The sequence below is a fragment of the Penicillium oxalicum genome, chromosome IV, assembly GCF_001723175.1.
Source record: "Penicillium oxalicum strain HP7-1 chromosome IV, whole genome shotgun sequence".
In the NCBI taxonomy this organism is placed as follows: domain Eukaryota; kingdom Fungi; phylum Ascomycota; class Eurotiomycetes; order Eurotiales; family Aspergillaceae; genus Penicillium; species Penicillium oxalicum.
The window spans coordinates 1,978,486-1,997,549 of NC_064653.1; the positions used below are offsets into that span (position 1 = coordinate 1,978,486).

The 19,064-nt window shown below is 50.4% G+C and overlaps 7 protein-coding genes across 7 annotated transcripts; 4 read left to right on the forward strand and 3 right to left on the reverse strand.

Moving 5' to 3' along the window:
* Positions 1-45: 45 nt before the first annotated feature.
* On the reverse strand, positions 46-2,344 carry POX_d05461 (ATP-dependent DNA helicase PIF1; the record flags this gene model as incomplete). Its single annotated transcript, XM_050114306.1, has 3 exons — positions 46-835; positions 895-1,313; positions 1,370-2,344. The coding sequence occupies 3 exons, from the start codon at positions 2,342-2,344 to the stop codon at positions 46-48; spliced, it is 2,184 nt and encodes a 727-aa protein (XP_049969257.1).
* Positions 2,345-3,851: 1,507 nt separating this feature from the next.
* Positions 3,852-6,573, forward strand: POX_d05462 (uncharacterized protein; the record flags this gene model as incomplete). Its single annotated transcript, XM_050114307.1, has 5 exons — positions 3,852-3,873; positions 3,948-4,003; positions 4,075-4,351; positions 4,420-5,051; positions 5,110-6,573. 5 exons carry the CDS (start codon positions 3,852-3,854, stop codon positions 6,571-6,573), a joined length of 2,451 nt encoding a protein of 816 aa, XP_049969258.1.
* A 567-nt stretch (positions 6,574-7,140) lies between these two features.
* On the forward strand, positions 7,141-7,380 carry POX_d05463 (uncharacterized protein; the record flags this gene model as incomplete). Its single annotated transcript, XM_050114308.1, has 2 exons — positions 7,141-7,320; positions 7,378-7,380. The coding sequence occupies 2 exons, from the start codon at positions 7,141-7,143 to the stop codon at positions 7,378-7,380; spliced, it is 183 nt and encodes a 60-aa protein (XP_049969259.1).
* A 1,020-nt stretch (positions 7,381-8,400) lies between these two features.
* Positions 8,401-10,149, forward strand: POX_d05464 (uncharacterized protein; the record flags this gene model as incomplete). The annotated part of the gene is made up of 1 exon (XM_050114309.1): positions 8,401-10,149. The coding sequence occupies one exon, from the start codon at positions 8,401-8,403 to the stop codon at positions 10,147-10,149; it is 1,749 nt and encodes a 582-aa protein (XP_049969260.1).
* A 656-nt stretch (positions 10,150-10,805) lies between these two features.
* POX_d05465 (uncharacterized protein) lies at positions 10,806-13,782 on the reverse strand (the record flags this gene model as incomplete). Its single annotated transcript, XM_050114310.1, has 4 exons — positions 10,806-11,167; positions 11,231-13,284; positions 13,352-13,427; positions 13,476-13,782. The coding sequence occupies 4 exons, from the start codon at positions 13,780-13,782 to the stop codon at positions 10,806-10,808; spliced, it is 2,799 nt and encodes a 932-aa protein (XP_049969261.1).
* Positions 13,783-14,068: 286 nt separating this feature from the next.
* Positions 14,069-15,006, forward strand: POX_d05466 (DOA4-independent degradation protein 4; the record flags this gene model as incomplete). The annotated part of the gene is made up of 5 exons (XM_050114311.1): positions 14,069-14,074; positions 14,131-14,345; positions 14,413-14,473; positions 14,540-14,800; positions 14,860-15,006. 5 exons carry the CDS (start codon positions 14,069-14,071, stop codon positions 15,004-15,006), a joined length of 690 nt encoding a protein of 229 aa, XP_049969262.1.
* Positions 15,007-16,402: 1,396 nt separating this feature from the next.
* Positions 16,403-16,657, reverse strand: POX_d05467 (uncharacterized protein; the record flags this gene model as incomplete). Its single annotated transcript, XM_050114312.1, has 1 exon — positions 16,403-16,657. One exon carries the CDS (start codon positions 16,655-16,657, stop codon positions 16,403-16,405), a length of 255 nt encoding a protein of 84 aa, XP_049969263.1.
* Positions 16,658-19,064: the final 2,407 nt, after the last annotated feature.

Consider the following 19,064-nt stretch of genomic DNA (forward strand, 5'->3'; position numbering starts at 1 on the left):
TGTACATCGGATGTGATTCCAGTCACATGCGAAGCATACTGTATCTCAGTCTTCTTCATTCTCAACCCCGCGTGACTTGCCTTGCTTTTCTTGCATGACCTGCGTGATGGAGATCAAATTCGAGTAGAACTCCGTCACCCTCGGATGCACCATGACTTTGCGCGGATCGAATCGCAAGACCTGTAGACCAGCTTGCGATGTTGCACGACTCAATGCCACATAGGCCTGTCCCTTTTCGAAGACTCGACCCAAGTCAACTTTGACCCGCTGCAAAGTTTGGCCTTGAGCTTTGTGGATGGACAATGCCCAAGCCAAGATGAGAGGCACTTGCTGGCGTTGTGCTTGGACTTCTCCATTGGGAAGTTCGATCTTCCAGGCTTCAGGTTGACACAGCAGATGGCGTTCTGTCCCATCAGGTTGAACGAAACTGACCAGAGGCCACTTTCGTGTCACTGTGACTCCTCCCTCTTTGTGAGCCAGGGGCTTTAGCTTCTTTCGAGCGCGAAGTGCTGCCTCATCCTCATTTTCATTTTCACCCGCAACAAAGACACCTTCATTGTCCTTATAGCAGTCAAAAGTTGTCTCGTCCATGAATGCCACCACCCGGCCAATGGAGCCATTCACGAGCGTGTCTTCCATGTTCTTGATAAGCATCACCTGTGCACCCTTTTTGAGATGTATCGTCATCGGCGCCATGCAGTTGGAGAGAAGCTTCTCCCGATGTTGAGGATCCTGGATCGTTCCTGAATCCACAGCCTGAAACGTCATGACTTCCCCGGAGAGCCGACTCATCCGCTGTGAGTTTGCGTTCTCTACCTCGGCACGAGTGGGAAATCTGGCACAGGTTAGTCAATGTTTATCAGACCAGCTTGGGTATCAAAAATGGAAACGCACAGTTCGGTTGCTTCAAGGGCGTCATGGAAATCAAGAGGCCGGGACAGCTTTCGAAATGCATCAATAGTGGTTGGACTGATCTTGCCCAATCGCATTTCATTGAGCATCGAAGCAAACTCAGGGTCCTTCTGGCGAAACACGTGTGTCAGAAGAATCGTGTGCTGGATCGTGGTGTTCCACGTTGCTGCTGCGAAGGCAAACCGTGCCTCCCGACCATGGCCCTCCGGTACAGGCGGCAATTGGAAAAAGTCCCCGGTCACCACGAGTTGAATGCCTCCGAAAGCACGACCATTGTTGCGAATTCGTCGTGCAATTTCCTCGAGCTTGTCAAATAGATCACCATCAACCATAGACACCTCATCAATGATCAGGACCTTGGTGCGCAGCCATCGATTGCGAGCTTTCTGGTTTTTTTTTATCTACTTTCGTGTCAGACTTGAGATATTATTCTCATTGGGCATGGAAAACCTTTTACCTTCTTCACCAATTCGGGAACGGGCTCCTTGCCTAATCCAATGCCTGCAAAACTGTGAAGTGTAACGCCTTCAATGTTACAAGCGGCCAGACCAGTCGACGCGGTCACTGCAACTCGGTCTGGCTCCCGTTTGTACTTGTCCCGCAACTTCTTGATGATCTCCCTCATCAACACTGACTTTCCGGTACCAGCCGAGCCAGTGAAGAAGATACTTTTGCCATGGGTAACAACTGCATCCACCACGTGTAATTGTTCGTCACTGAGGAAGACTTTGGCCAGTTTGGCGTTGCCTCGTTGCTTGGGAGCGCAATCGGCCTTTTGGCTTTTCTTATATTCCCGCCGGAGCTCTTTCTGCTCCTCTTTGATAGCACTGGCACTCTTATTCCAGGGTTCAGCGGGTCTGGGTCTTTTTGGCGTAGCAAAGCTGTTCTTCCGTGATTCCGAAAGCTCCTCCTCCTGGGTCTCCTTTAGCCAGGGCAGAGTCCGCGGTTTCGGTGGTGGCTGAAAGTGGGATGGAGGAGAGGATGACCACGGAACTTGAATGCTACTGGGTGGCGCAGCTTGCTCTTGGGATAGGGGTGGAAGCTCCGGGTACTTGATGTCCGATGGAGACTCCTTTGCGCGCGGGGCAACCACATTATGATGATCGGGGGAAGTTAAATCAATGGTCGGGTAATTGACCGGATCAGGTTTCGAAGCATAGGTCGAACTCGTCGCCGATGGTATATTCAGAGCTATGGGCTCGTCAATGTCGAGATCCAGATCATCGTCGAAATCATTCTCGTCGAAGTAGACGGCACTGTGGAGGGAGCCCAGTGTGGATTCCCCACCATTCGTCATGTCTATCTTTCGTTTGACACCGACAGATTGTGGCTGAGCAGGTTTGGAGGGCAAGACCGTGTTTGCACGAAGGAAATTGGACTGGAGCGGTTTGGCAGGTCCCCCGGGGTGATCTTTCACGGCTTTTTTGAACATATTAGTGTCCCCGGAATGGAGCCGTGGCGGTGCCGATGTGAAGGTGGAAGAAATTGTCGGCCTCAGAGAACAGCTTGGTGAGAGTAGTCGAGTAATACGCGTACCTCGAGGACTAGCCCTGGAAGCGCGCATAAACAGGGATCACCACGGATAGCGTCGCGACGAAGGCGATGATCGAGGATGGGGGCTTTCGGCCAAATTGCGGCGTCGATAGATTCCATTTCTTTGTAACGCGTGCACGAGCGACGCGCTCTGGATCAACCTTGTCCGATGGCCTGAGGCACCTAATTTAACTTCTTCGGGACGTACCCACCCCACCGCCCAGGCGCCTTGAGTGGAGTCAGGTACCATCAATCTTAATTATCCTGTTGACGATTCCAACACATGTAGATGACATTGATGTTCTTGGAGCGAGATGTCGGTACCGCCGATACTTGATTCTTGTCAGCTTACACAATCTATGCAAGCGAGACTGACCTTGATTAGTGAAATCTGTGCCCGTGCCATCTCTTCTCAAACCTCGATACTATTCTCCGCGAGTCCCAAACCAATCACTCAATCTCTTAGCACAAAAATGCACCTATCCACACCCCCAAGTTCAAACACCAGAATTCCGTCACCATCTACTAGCATTCGGCATGCATTTCAAAATGTGGAGCACACCATCAATACGAGGTTAATGATTGTACAGGCTCAGAACTTTCGTAACAGGTACGTCAGCGCCTTCTTTGGCATGAAGATGAGCTCTGGCGGTATACAGGTAGTACTTTGGCGTTTGCGGGATCACCAAGTCGCTATGGATCTAGCCCATTCCATAAGATCACTGAAATACATGCTTAGGCGTGTAAAGCTTGAAAAACAAGCAGCCACTAGGTACATATAACCCACGTGGAGGGTTTTTTATCGCTTTTGCTACTGCCTGGTCAGCCTTGCAGTCGAATGGAGCACAGATATATGTTTATCCCCTTCTGACTTCAATGACCCAGGATATCAGCTACATACCTATACGAAGCAATGTTTTTGGATAGTAACTTCTTCACCAATGGGATATCCGATGATCATTGCGTTCCAGATGACCTTTTTTCAATCTGAATTGGGACATAGTTTGTCATTTTGTTAGATGCGGTGGATCCAACTTGGTTCTTCGTTGAAATACGTTGAGAGTCAAAAGAGCGCACGGCAAAGCTCTCAGTATGAACGATGCATAAGTCAAGATTGATGCAGGGACTGGAACCGGTGGGTGACACTTACTGCCACAGTCATGTACTAAACAGCACAGCGCTGAAGTACTGCGTTGGACTGTCTCCGCAGCGGCCCCACACCTTATCTGCCGATCAACTTTCGCCGAGGGCGAAGACACGTGATCTCCAAAGAATCCCGCGACGCGCTGGGATCAGAAGGAACCAGGTATGGACACTCTCATTCATCCAAGGTGTTGAGGACGAGATACTTGCTTGTCAGACCCGCTGGATTGGAGCTGGATCAATTTTCTTGAGAGCCATGAAGAATGTCGGAGACCGAAGCCCCAGGTGAGTGGTGCCGTTTCGTGGTCTGCTCGCCTCCGTGTGTATGCGACATGCTCATGCTGCGAAACACGACAAAGAGCACCCGCTCTTGGGTGCGGTCATATGCTTTACATCGGTACCCTTAGAACAGAGGGTATGATATCATGACGACAATCTTGCCTTGAAGAGACAGAATCCACTGACGCACCAATCTCCAACTCACAGACCCAACTCAGCAATGTCGCGAAGGAGATGGGCGCAATTGAGCGGCCGGACCTTACAGCAGATGTGACACACCTACTTGTCGGCGCAACCGACTCTCCCAAATACAAATTTGTCGCCCGCGAGCGGAATGACGTGACTGTTCTGAGACCAGAATGGATCGAGGCTGTTCGACAATCGTGGATGCAAGGCGGGGACACGGACATTCAAGCACTAGTCAAACAATACGAACTTCCGACTTTTTTTGGCCTCACGATATGTATCACAGGTTTCTCCGACAGTGAGTAACTCATCCACGCAAAGCTTTGGAAAAAAAAAATTTCGCTCGGACTGATCTCATCTCGTCAGTGGCCTTTCGAACTCAGATGCACGACCTCGCGGTAGAAAACGGAGCTGAATTTCGGAAAGATCTCACCAAAAGCGTGACTCACCTCGTCTCTCGCAGCACCGAGGGCGAGAAATACAAATTCGCCACCCAGTGGAACATCAAAGTTGTGACTGTGAAATGGTTTCACGATTGTCTCGACCGCGGAATGATCCTGGATGAAGACAAGTACCACCCATCTCTGCCCTTGGAGCAGCAAGGCCTCGGGGCTTGGGATCGAAGGATACCTCTCAGTGCCAAGATGCAGCTCGGTAAAGCAAGAGCGGCTGCGGATGATACCTCGTCGAATCCGAGGCCGAAGAAAAAGATCCGTCGTACTGCGAGCACCAAACTGGTCGGTGAAAACGAAAACATCTGGGGCGATATAATTGGGGTTGGTCTCGCCAACGAGGTGGCCGAATCAAGGTCCAAGCTGTCAGACGTGACGAAGGAGGCAAAATCGAAGCCTCTGATACAAGCAGCCAAATCGTTTGCAAGTGAATCGACCTTCAGTGAACCTCTGGAGCCTCGGGGGCCGCCTGAGCAACCTATTCATGTCCCCAAAGGGTTTTTAGATGGATGCTTCTTTTACGTTCACGGATTCACACCTAAGCAGGTAAGCTCGGGCCAGTAGGGATGTGCACGACGGATTTTGAGACTAATTCCACGATCAGAAAGACGTGCTACGACACCACCTCGAATATAACGCGGCTCAGTGCGTTGGCTCCTTATCTGAATTAGCAAGCCCCAGTATCCCCAAGACAGGACAGGGGCTTTATGTCATGGTTCCATATAAGACCCCTAGGTCGGACATCCCGCCCACAGACGATATGGCATTTGAATGCGAAATTGTCACAGACATGTGGCTAGAACGATGTCTGGATGCTCGAACTTTGGTGCCACCCGAATCTCACGTTGCGAGTACTCCATTTCCGAAATTCCCCATTCCCGGCTTTGCGGGGATGCGGATTTGCTCCACTGGATTCACTCGCATTGATCTTCTCCATCTCTCTAAGCTAGTTGATTTAATGGGGGCGCGCTATGATGAATACCTTACGCCCAAGGCGTCCGTCCTCATTTGTAATGACCCTCAAACGGCGAGCTCTGACAAGCTTCGCCATACCAGTGAATGGGGAGTTCCAGCCGTGTCTGCTGACTGGTTCTGGATTTCTGTGAAAGCGGGCCAGAAGAAATCGTTCGAGCCGTACATCGTTCGCAAGGGTGTCTCGCAACATCCAAGCAGCGACGGCGGGCTGAATGCAGACTCTGCGAGTGGCAAGCAGTTCCGTCAACTATCTGCCAAAGCCAGTTCAAGAATCCCCACGACGAATCAGGATGCGCCCGTCAAACAGCCAGTGGAAAAGTCACTGCACGATGGCAATAGTGCTTCCCGACTAATGATCCCTGGCGATGGATTCGTGGACGAGAAGTCAGCTGAACACCCGCAAGCGAGCGTAGCAGAATCACGCTCTCCTTCGCCCGACAGGAGCAAGGCTACGACTCTCAGCGAGGACCCTCCAGAGCCACTCAAGGCAGCAGGACCCTCGGCACTGGACTCTGCGCTGAAGGGTCTTCTTCAACAAGCCCAAGCGGCCAAGACTCGACGTCAGTCTGAGAGTATGACCACAGACGAAGGCTCCCATCCGCTCCGTCGGAAACGCAAACCTCTTCTCGGCCGTGCGCCTTCACACTCGTCCCATCGAGCCGCCGAGCTCAGCCACGCACCGTCGCGTGCTAGCTCTATCGATACTCTCAATGACGACGGGCTCGGATCGGTACTCGAGAGTGCCGGAAACACGCGAGAGAATTCCTTCTCTCGCACTAATAGTCGCCATGAGCAGAGCCTATCGTCAATTTTCAGCGGCGCCAAATTCGATTTCCTGGCACACCCGGCCGGCGAATCGGTCGCTCACGAAGATGAAGAAAACCAGCAACCCCAGATGACTCAGTTGGACTACGAAGACCCTGACGCCAAAGCGATGAGGGCGGAGTTCCTGCGAAACGCAGGCAAGTTAGCAGACAAGGCGACCGACGCCGATTCAGAGATGCTGCTGGGTCAAGTTCGGGAATTAGAGGATGTTGGATGGGGCCATGGGCGTCGGACTCGAAAGCAACCGCCCAAAGAAGATTACGAATAATGAGGATGGCCGGACGGTCCTGAAAGGTATCCCTCACGCAGGTCCTTGTTCGGCTGTGGAGGCATTGCATGGCTCGAGATTGGCGCATGAATCATTTGGTATTTGGTGAACTGCATTTTTGAAAGGCTGATTTCCGGAAACTGAGCAATTGATTTAAGAAAGCCGGCAAGGATAATAGTAGAAGCGAGTCGAGTATGGCGCATTTGGCCAACCCGCTTTGGCACGTGCTTGGACAAATACGCCTCCTTTGAGTACATTCACCTGCATCGCATCAACACACCAGAGTTGCTTGTCTGGATGCTTCCACTAGTACGTACGATGATCTAACGAAGCTGCGAATCCACTTCGTTTTGCTCTAGCCTGCTCAAGATATGTTCGATGTGTCCCATTTGTGTTTCAAAATTTGCTCTGGCCGCAACGGTCGCCTTGCGATGGGGCATGCCTGATGTACCGTTTCGCAGAAGTCGTCGGAGACTAGTCCCAGCCCACCAGTGGGCGTTGGACGAATATTTGTACAGATCCAATCCCAAATTGACGTCACTCAAAATATGTACTTTCATCCAAACGATGTTAGCCTCACCGTCAGCCAGCTTCGGCTGTCCGGCGGGCAATGAACAACCGATTGAGAACTACCCAGTACAGACGGGCAGTGACTTTAAAGCTGCATGGCGAGGTCATTTGTTCCACGAGTCACGGCCCGACTCTCGGAACAAAGTGATCGTCTCGACCGGCAGCGTCAATCCCCCGGTGAGCACCCCCGCTGGATGTGGAGTCAATACCCAATTTGGGGGGCTGATGTTGAAGTGAATCTATGTTATGTGCCTGCTACCAGTGGGCAAGTTGGTACAGTCAATTGATGCGATGATTTCAGGTCAGTTCTGAATCAGCGTGGAATCCATTCGACCGGTGGACCCATCAATGATGGACCGGAACGTTGTAATGGTCTGTTCCTTATCGACGGCTATTAGCCGACGCTTTTGCCTGGTGGAAGTAAGCCGTTGATTATTTTACCCCCCCAAATACGTAGTAGATTATATTCGTACTGCATGCTCCGTCGTGTATACTATAGGAATAGAATAGCGATGGGTAGAACACAACAAGACACTACAAACCTGTGAATGTACGGACGTCGATCACATCAACGAGGAGACTTTGCCCTCACCAATGTATTCTAGTGTGTACACTGTACACAGCATGATGGTCAGGCTCATCCTACATGGTATCCGTATGCAGCGAGAGAGAACAGGTCCTGTCCACCTTTCCGAGAATCGATCCGATGCGAGTCGTGTCCATCCCGGTTATTACGCTGGGAGATAGCCCGGTGCAACAAGAATCGATCTCCAACTACAAAGGTCCCTCCACAGCATCCGGAATGGAAGAAATCCACCGAGACAAGCGGTCTCAATTCTGCTTGCTTGGACCAGACTGAACATTGCTGGAAATGCCAAATGAATTTTTGTCGTGAGGGGGAAAATGTGGTCCCCCGCACTCACGGTGATCTTCCACTTTGTTGAAACAAGCAAGGATCTGCAATTACCTGGAAGGTCAACTGGCGCAATTAGGCTAATCCAACAGTGCCGAATCAGGGTATCGCCATGACCATCTTACTGCTTGCTCGGAGGTAGAATGGAGTCACGCCTGGATCGCTGCTGACGTAGACGGGCTTTGTCGGACCAATATAAATAAGCAAACTGACCTTGGAAGCTTCCTTGCATAGGTACTCAAACCTTTCAAAAGGATATCACTCCATGAAACTGGGCTTCTATTTCATCTCCATCTAGTATATTCTGGCCAGAGCGTGCAGATTCCATCTCGGCAACTCTTAAAATGAGAGTGCTTGGGGCCTTCCTGGCAAGTCTGGGGCTTCAGTTGGCGACTGCACAACCCCATACTCACAATTCCACCTACAATAATCCCATCTTGCCGGGGTGGCATTCGGACCCCAGTTGTACCTTTGTGGCAGAATGGAATAACACTTTCTTCTGTACCACGTCCTCGTTTTCAGCCTTTCCAGGCTGTCCCGTGTACGCGAGCGCCGACTTGACTCACTGGGATCTCATCAGCAATGCTCTCAACCGACCTGCGCAGCTGCCGCAGATTCAAACGTCGACCAACTCACAAACTCTCGGGATATTTGCATCAACGCTGCGCTTCCACAAGGGCACCTTCTACCTTCTCACAGCGTGGCTCAACACTGAAAACAATGGGACCCAATTTGTGCTCTTCACGACGAAGGATCCTTACGACGACAGTTCCTGGACAGATGCCTTTCACATCGAGAACCCGGAGGGCGCGATTGATCCCGATATCTTCTGGGACGATGATGGGCAAGTAATCATGGCGTTCTCAGGAGCCCCGATTAAAGCCGCCTACATTGACTTGTCCACTGGCAAAGCGGGCGAGCCATTCGCCATGTGGAATGGTACCGGCTACAACAATCAAGAAGGTCCGCATCTGTATAAAAAGGACGGATATTATTATCTTCTGATTGCTGAAGGCGGCACGGCGATCCTTCATTCTACCACGATCGCGCGCTCCAAAAGCATCAGGGGACCTTGGGAAAGCTCTCCGCACAATCCACTGGTCACTGCCCGCGATACAGACCGCTACTTCCAGACCGTGGGACACTCGGATCTTTTCCAGGATCACAATGGCAATTGGTGGGGTGTGGCACTCGCCACTCGAGGAGGACCGACTCTGTTCAACGAGAACATCTTTCCCATGGGCCGAGAGACCGTCTTATACCCGGTGAGCTGGCCAAAGGGAGACTGGCCGGTAGCGGACCCAGTCAAGGGGAAAATGCGCGGTCCTTTGCCTGTCACGCCGTCCAAGGGAAAAAAGAAGTCGCCCACGTTCATGGGAATCGCGGACGTGGTCGACTTTGAGCCAGGCTCATCAATTCCCAAAGAGTGGTTGTTTTGGCGCGCACCCGCCAAGCCAGAGTCCTTTACAATCTCTCCGCCAGGTCATCCACACACTCTCCGGCTAACTGCCTCCAGAGCCAATCTCACGGGCGATGCATCGTTCAAAGCTCTGGATGGACTGACTCTGATCACTCGTCTTCAAACGAACACCCTCTTTGAATTCTCCGTGGACGTACACCTGGGCTTCAACAAAGTTCCCGGCGACGAAGTCGGCATCACCGTCTTCCTGCATCAAGACCATCACATCGATCTTGGGATCGTTATGGAAGAGGATAGTGCCCATTCCAGAAAATTATCCTTCCGCTGTCGGGCGACTGACTCGGCGGTTGTGAAATCTGAGCTTCCATCGCCGGTCATTACGCCCATTCCCGCGAAATGGATGGATTCGTCGATCCGCCTGTTCATCAATGGCGTCAATAGCACTCACTATGAATTGTCCGCTGCGCCCACCGCTAAGCTCCACGAGCGCAGGCAGCTAGCGATCTTCTCTGCGTCCCTCGTCAGCGGCCCCCTGGTGTTCACCGGAACTCTGCTTGGGGCTTATGCAACCACAAATGGTGGAACTCATGCCATGGAAGGGTATGTCAGTAGATGGCGATATACCCCTGAGGCGCAACAAATCGGCTATGGTGAGTTTGTGTGGAATCGGTGAAAGCAGGGATAGGTAGAGTGGTCCATACGACATCGAAAAAGGAGAAAAATTGAAAGCGGAGAATTTTTGCAATAGAAGGTCAATCCCACATAAAACCATGACTCGGAGTCTGAAACATGAGCAAGTCTGACTGACCCAGTAGAGAGCTGGGTGAAGGTCACTTGAGTAGTTCAAGTTGGTGATAGTAGGTTTGAAGTCAGTAATCCACTGCACTCGGCAGAGGACCTTGAAAACACCCATATCTTTATTTGTCGAGCAAGTCTTATGAAGACAAGCCTTGAAGAAAGACTGGGGAAATGAACCCCTCCGAAAGAGAACAAAATTCCAGACTGATTAGGTAGCTCACAAGCAGGGGAAAAAAGTCGATTCCAGAATAGAAAGTATGTCAAATTGATGAATTTCAGGTGGGAATCATGGGCTAAAAGTAGGAAGAAGTGCCATAGAAAAACACGCCTGGACACGCCACGGGACAGATGAGAATGGTCCAAAGCCGACCTTTTGAAGCCCCTGACGCCATGGACAATGATGGGAAACGAAGACTAGCCATGAGAATGGAAGTTATAGAAAGGAGAGGGTTCAAGGAATGAGAAATGTACAAAAAGAGGATGGGAAAGTCAGATAAACAGAGTGTGCGCCCTTGACGATGAGCGCAACGTTCATGGGTCAAAGGCACCCATGGCACCCGGCAAAGGCCCATCAAGATCAAGGTCCTCGATAGAGCGACGGTTCTCTCCGCTCTCGCGGTACAGGTTTGCAAAGTACTTCAGGGCGACTTCACTTTCTTGCTTGACCTTGGAAACTTCTTGCTTGCGCCGTGCGAGATCTTCGATATCTTGGGCCAGACTGGATTGCAAGTTGTTGGCCGGCAAGCGCAAGATCTTTCGGACCTCGGTGGAAATGCGGTTGGCGTTGGAGTGGACGTAATCCATCTCGTTAAGAGTAGCTTCAATCTTCTTCGAGAGCCGCGGGGGCAAAGTCGTAGGAATACTCGACAAGACATAGGCTGTAGCAAGAATAGCTGTGGGATGTGTTAGCATGCGGGCAACCTAATAGCGTGGTTCTCAGCCTGAGAGGAACTTACCAGCAGCAAGCACACCCGGGAAGAACAATCGGCGCATGTTGTTTACGCCAACAAGCCTGGCTGCGCTCAGGGCGCTATCCATCCAGCTAAAGCCACCAAGAGCTCTGCTACCGAGGACAGTGACTGCGGTCATTGCCATTCCAGTTCCGGCCACCTTTTCCTGGCGTTCCCAGAGGGCTGCGATGTCAAAGAAGTCCCAGAGCTCCACCTCTGTATCAACCTGCCGGGCCAGGCCATGACGACGCCCGCGACGGAACATGAGGTCGGCCCGGAAATTGAGAGGGGAGAACTTGTCTTCACCAACGTGCAACAAGCCGATGTTTTGAATAAAGCCCACGCCCTGTGAGGTCTTCTCACGTGCATAGTCCTCGCAGCCATTCACCGCCATTGAAATTTGGTCGAGCATGGCCTGCTTCAAGTCCTCCGCGTACTGGAAAGCGGAAAAGACGCCCGGGTATTCAACGCCCAGATCTGCCTCCGACACACGCGCAATGGTGTCGGTCAGGGTCGAGCGTGTGTGGTTGTAAACGTCATCACAAGAGTCATCAATAGCCTTGTTGACTCCCTCAGTCAACTCGGCCTTCTGTTTCTTGCCGTTCTCGTAGGCAGGCTCGAGCTCGGCCAGCTCATCTGTCACTCGCTGCAACTCTGCTTGAGCCACATCACGGTTGACGGTGGCTAGACCGTTGATGTCGGCTAACAAATTAAGGAGGTACGTGCGAGCAGGAGCAAGCTTGGATCTTGATCGCTTCTCGAGCACGAAGCGGCGAAGGGCTCCTTCCAGATTCTCGAAGTCTTGAATTTTTTCTTTCTCTTTGCCTTTTCCTTTACCCGTAGAGTCGCCGTTGTCGTCGTCGTTGGGATCGCTATCTCCCCCACCACTTCCACTCCCTGAGCCAGATTGCGAGAATGCCCCTGCGGGAGCAACTGGAATCGCGTTACTTGAGACGAAGTGAACCAATTCTGCGGCCTCTTTGTATGTGCGAGGACTCAATTTACCGACCTGGTCGAGGATCATGCGCTCACACCGTTTCTTGTCGCGAATTTGATCGAATCCATTGACAACCATGAAAATATAGGCTTTTTCATGGGCAGCATTGAGAATAAACTCTTTGGCGGACAAGGTGAAGTGGTTTGCAGCCGAGACAACGAAAACAACAACATCAATCTCCTCTTGACGCGCAAATACAGCCGTCGTTTTCAGAGAATCCGAGTTCAATCCAGGTGCGTCAATCAGCGCGATGTCCACTACCCCATTATTGAGCAAGGACTCATCAATGGACCGTACATCCTTGACATAGACCTTGCACTGCATGTATTTGTCGTTGTCGATCACAATGTTCTCGAGCTCCGACAGAGGGTAAACGTCGTACGTGCTCTCATCGTTCCGATTATATTGCGCATCTTTGTGCACGGCATGCACTTCTTCGATCCCACCATTATCCCGCGCATCAAGCACCTCACAGAAAATGCTCGTGCAGGGTTGTTGATCCTCCGGCAAGACCTTTCGTCGCAAAAGAGCGTTGCAGAATGTCGATTTACCAGCATTCAAGTCGCCAGTGACGAGCACTTTGCTGGACGTGTCCTCGATTCGATCTCGAAGAGAAAGAAGGTGTTTGATACTCTGACTGATCTTTCCGTCAAGCAGTGAAGCAATCGAGGCCTTTTCTAAGGAATGCACAAGCTCTGCTTGAGAGAGGTTGCCCAGCTTAAGATCCAATTTCAGGATTGAAAACTCCTGGGCAATCTGAGGCGTCATCAAGCGAGGCCCAGCGGGCGTACGACGTTCGGCCGCTACACTAGACTCTGAGAGATTGTCGCCACCAAATGTAGTTGCTGCGCGCCTGAGTTCGGGCCTTGGCAGGGCTTCTTCGCTTTCTTGATGTCCTAGTTGTGAGAACGTGTGCGAGATACGGGGCCGATCTGAGGGAGATTGGGGGACGCTTTGGACAGAAGGGTAGTGTGCTGGCCACTGCCGGTTCATTTCCTGTAGTTCCTTCAGTGTCTCGATGGTTCGTGAGATGGCGCGGCCGAGTTTTGTCCGGTTCGAGTTGCTAAAAAGACGAGTATAACATTAATGAGTTGCCCGGTATTGAAAGCTCGGGAAAAGCATTAACGTACTACAAGAGTTGATGGACGTGATTGGCGACAATCTGTTTTTCGTGCTCAGCTGAACCAGCAGAATTTCTACCGTTAGCTGAAGGGAATCCGGCAAAATTAGCAGATGGCAGAGAAGTTCGCTTACCTGCAGGGTTCCATTCTCCAGTACGTGTTGGAGTGTGAAGCGGCGTTGGTCGGTCTTCCAAAAGACCAGCACGCCAAGCGGCACTGCCATCTAGATCAGCCGAGCTGTCACCAGCAACACTGCCGCCATATCCCGAGTCGTTATTCAAGCTTGTCATCAGCGCTGTGGCGCTCGCCGAGGTTGAACCGCTGCCGACGGTCATGTAGGCCGGAGGTGGCGCAAATGGACTCTGCTCCTCATCTTCACCGGCGAAACGAGATGCGCCGGCTTTGGAAGAGCCTTCCCCTGGCGAACTGTTCTGGCTCATCGCGAGTCACTTATGGGCGACAGGTCCATGTACGGGGCGTATACGGAAGAGCGTAGTTTTATGTGGAGTGACGTGCCACGGCTCAGGATTGAAGCAAACTAGCGCCCGAACAGGCTTAGACTGGCATGTGACCGAGCGGTAAGTTGGTAAGGCGGCAGTACAGTTACCGTTATCTTACCTGATCGCTGCCGCTGTCCCGCTTGATGTCACTGCCCCGTCCAGTAAATAAGCACGGCCGCCTGACTGAATATCACCAAGAGCCTTGTTGAGGTGCTATATTTCCACCATGAATGTCAGCGTTACCCCATTCTTCCAAAATGAATTCCGTATGGCTGACGATACCTACAGATTGTCGAGTGGGCCTTTGGCAAGCGCATGACGCCGGCGGAGCGTCTGCGCAAGCATCAGCGGGCACTCGATCGAACACAGCGTGAACTAGACCGCGAACGCACCAAATTGGAAAACCAAGAGAAGAAGCTGGTTCAAGATATCAAGAAGAGTGCCAAAAATGGTCAAATTGGAGCTTGCAAGATCCAAGCAAAGGATTTGGTTCGGACCAGACGGTAAGTGTTGGTCATGGACCCCGAATGTTGCGATTCAACCCGGCTGACCCATGACATAATCTCGCAGCTACATTCAAAAATTCTACCAGATGCGCACTCAATTACAAGCTATCTCGTTACGGATTCAGGTATGTCTCCTGTGCGCTACGCCAAGTTGGCACGTGCCATGAAGCTCACGATGGATGCGCCGCCAGACCGTTCGCAGCAATGAGCAAATGATGCAGTCGATGAAGGGTGCCACGATGCTCTTGGGCAGTATGAATCGCCAGATGAATCTGCCCGCTCTCCAGCGCATAACAATGGAATTCGAGCGAGAGAATGAGATCATGGATGAACGACAGGAAATGATGGATGATGCCATTGACGAGGCAACAGGAATGGAAGACGACGAAGCAGAGGGCGAGGACATTGTCAGGGAAGTTCTCGACGAAATTGGTGTTGACTTGACGCAGGCGGTTCGTGCTCACCCGATTCAACCCTTTCTATTGACAAAGATGCTGACCATTCTTCCTAGCTGGGCGAGACACCTTCTGGCGAGATCCAAAAAGAATCAGCTGGTAATGTTCGCGTTGCTCAGGCTATCGGCGGGGGAGGTGGTGGCGGTGCACCGGACGCTGGTGACGATGATCTCCAGGCGCGTCTGGACAGCCTCAGACGCTGAGTGGTGCTCTTCTTCACCTCCTGTACCTCTTCTGCCTGTCATCCCTATGTTTTTGTGCTTTTCCGGTGTTGGAGGAATACCGCCTCTACTAGCGGCTCTATACGACTTGACGCTTTAATTTTCGATCTTAGCGTACTAATGCAAATTATATGGCACGACCGTTGCCTGCTGCCCGCTCTGCCCGAATTTTTGATCCACTGGCCTAGTAGTACCTAAATACGGTTCGAAGAGTCTTTTGCTTTTTGCCTATGGTATACAGTATCAGGTCTAAGTAGATACCAGGGTCTGTCCTCGGTCAGATGAAGCATGCGCTCCTCTCAAATCTCGAGGAATACTCCCTTTCAGGGCTCACATTGTCCGAACGACCCGAAAAAGAAGACAACATTGAAATCATTAGATGTATATAGCATAGGGCCGTGCAGTTTGGCTAGCTTTCATGGCTAGGGAAGTCTTCTCTGAAAGCATCGAGTTCTCATGTTCTGGACTTCCTGTACACCAGAGCGGAGACGCATCTTCAGTCCAATGCTCAGTCAGGTACACTCGATTTGTTTTTTTGTAAGACCATCAGCCATCAATTGACAGCACTCTCACCCTTGCCCGGTGGCCAACAGCACCCGCATTCATTTTATATGTCACTAGAATAATTAAGATAGGGTTATGGCACGATCTCGACAATATCAGTGACTTTGAGATCTTGCGAAGCAGAAGCTACCTACCAAATGGCTTTACCAGCTGCTTTTCAGCTGGTGCTTCCGATCTTAAGGCGAAGACTCTGAGGACAATACCGTGCTTATTTACACTGCGAAGAAGAGATTTAATTCGTTTTTCGAGTATCATAGTGTTCAATATCTAGAAACAACAAACTATCGCCTTTTGTTCATCCCAGGACCGAGTAGAAAGATGTATTCGATGGACTGATCCCATGCGCCTGAGTTATGAAGACGTGCGAGCTAAAGTGGGAGAACCTGACACCACTGTATCTGGTCATATAATAGGTGGGACTTCAGGAATGACCCACGTGCGGTAGTGGCAGGGATCACAGTATAAGAAAGGCCGGCGGAACTCGGACGACGCTCTCTGCCACACAATCATTAGCGCCGTAGTGCATAGGTGCTCCGAGAGTCCTCGGAGAAGGGCCGCTCAAAAAGTTGAGTCTCCCTAGCTTATTGCGAGAATCGGGCAGGGATATCTCCAGCTCGGCAAGACTGGGTCTATTGGCTGGGTCTTTGCTAAACAAAGCCTGTAGGACGTCATTGCAATCTTGCGGCAGGTTCTTTTTAACTAGCAAAGGCTCGTTAAGAGTACGATGTCCCTGGTTCACGACTTGATAAGGGTCTGTATATATATCTGCTTCAAGGAAGTCCAAATGAGGCTCACCGTTCTTCGGAGCCTCGTCCTATGGCCAGTGACCATGTAGAATACCGTATAAAATTGTGCCAAGTTTCCACATACATTCCTGGTATACATCGTGTCTCGCACTCACGTTGGTAGAACGTCCGACTTCTGTGGCTAGATATGATGCTAACTCAGGTGTCATCTGATACTCTTGAAATGGAACGTAAAGGTAGTCCTTCTGGAAGAAGTCTTTGTCAACAACATCTTGGTGGATAAGAGTTTGAATGTAAGTCTGCTCCTTACCTCTTCCGGTCATTGTTCCACTTTGGCTAACCGCTCTTATATATTTAGACTCAAATGATTGATCTCGGCCAATTCACTTTCTGATTAGATGAGAGAGATGTCATTATGCCAAATATTCAAGTCAGCTAACTGTCGCATCGCCTATAAAAGTTCAGTAGATACCTTGCGTCCCTGTATCACGTCGGGCAGAGGTTTGCGATCGCGGGTTAGCAAATGTCGAGCCGTGAACCCGGGGAAGCGACGAGAATAATCGCCCGCAGGATCGGGCTGTCGGTCAGATTTGTAGTCAACATACGGAGACATGACAATAGCTTGGTATCGATCATGGGTGTAGACCGAGTCCAATTTGGAAAATCTATACTCTCAGACAAGAAAAGCATAACCAAAGCTTCATCGGGGATGTAGCGCGGAGACGCTCGGTTGTCTGGAACCACTCCGTTGGGAGGATTCTAGCGATAATCGTACAAGGCTCCCAGTACCCAGAGTCTCGTGTTTTTCTCACTTTGACAGCATAATTTTCAAGGTGACTAGGTTGAACTCCCTTATTGTTGCGCTCATGAGCAAGAATCACGGATTTGAAGGCTAAAGTCCAATTTGTCAGTAACAAAAAGAAAACAGAGGACGTGTAAGTAAAGGTGAATTTACTGTCTTCACAGGCAATGCCGTATATGTCCATCCGATTTCTGAGATCATTGCAAATATACTTCATCCGATTCTGAGTATTATCGGGGATCGCGTCAACTTTTCCAATCCGCTTGAGCTATTCAGTTCGTTGAAACTGACCAGAGTCGCTGCGACTACCTTGATACTTGCTCTGAATCTCAGTATGCGCACAAAACGAGACTGCTTTGAAATCTCTTCCGACATAAGCTGCTTCTAGGCGACGCCCAAATAGATTGACTTTCCACTCGCCCTTCTACAGGACCGTAGGGGATGGAAATAGCACCAGCTCTATGTCCTAAGTCAAGAATTCAACAGCATAGCACAACTCCAACGCTAGGATATTCTCATCTTGTATCTTAGGCCTCTTATGTCTCTATCCTCATGGGCTGGTATAAATGCTCCAATTCTTGCTCCGCTAAAAATATACAGTTGAAGAGCTAGCGTGGTGATAGCCTGGAGTGATCCGGAGATGAGTCGGCGGTGATACGATTTCCATTTAGACAATATCACTCGGAGAAAATTCTTCTTAGTGAAACTATGGTCTGGATATTCAAAGATCTTAATCCACCCTTCGTTGCCTGTCAATGTTCTCCTTATCCACAGGGCTGGGCTGCAGTTAGTCTTGCTTGTACCATGGAGTTCAGCAAAAGCTGACATTACATATCTCGCTCCTGTCTTTCATCACAATTTCCATTGATCTGCAACCTTGCCTTCTTCAAACCCACCAGGCAGCTTTTCTACACAATTCAAAAACGATTTCATCACCAGTCTTTCGTTCTTACTTTTCTTACATCGTGCGGTACCTATATGTATAACCATACCAGCGGAAAAAATTCTTTGAGGACCTGGCACATAGTCTGGAGTCGCACCCAACATCCTGGCCCAAACTCAAAGCTCTTGATGCCATTTTGCTCAACGAAGCTAAGAGTAGTCAGCATTGCATCCGGCGGGCAATCCTCTGGACAGTAAAACTCACTCCATCCAACGACGGACAACGCTAAAATATATTTTCTTCGTCTTGGGTATCATTTTGTCTTTTCGTCTGATAGAATCCTACTTCGTATAGGCGCCAAAAACATAGCGATTCTTTGCCAGATGCTTAGAGGCCTTATCTTGCTGAGCAAAGAAGGTCTTCTGACCTATGGCGGAAAGTATTCTCGTAGAAAGCCTGCACGAATGAATGGAAGTAATTGTTGAGGTTAAAGATAAAGAAAATATGGGCTGTGTCTTGAAATGCGGGATGTAGCTACAATTTGTACTCCAGAACTTGTTCACAGATCTTGGGGTCTGATGATAGCGGATCGACTTTTTCCTGCGTCGGTGCATGGCGGAATGCCCAAACTCTCCATTATTGAGTCACCGTACCTCTGTCCATTATTCTATAGGGGCTTAGGGAAAATATTGGAGGGTCTAGTACCTCAAAAAACAGGACACGGTGAAGAATGAGGTCCATCAAAAGTAGGTTGGAAGATGGGTAAACAATACTGTGGGGCAAAGCGCTCGTTTGGGTATGGGCTGGTCATCGATTGGGTGCTCAATAGATGCCTCTGACGAATATCTGAGTAGTCAGTGGCTCTGATTCCCGGACTGAAATTTACTCGGTGAGCCTGACCCTGAGCGCCCTCATAAAAGCGGCGGCAGCTGAAATATGATAGTGGTCAAAGTAGTAGTACACTCTGGAGACTGAAGGTACTTGAGATGTCTAGTTGACCGATAAAAGAAGGCCAACAAAGACATCCTTTGGTGGTCTTGAAGGC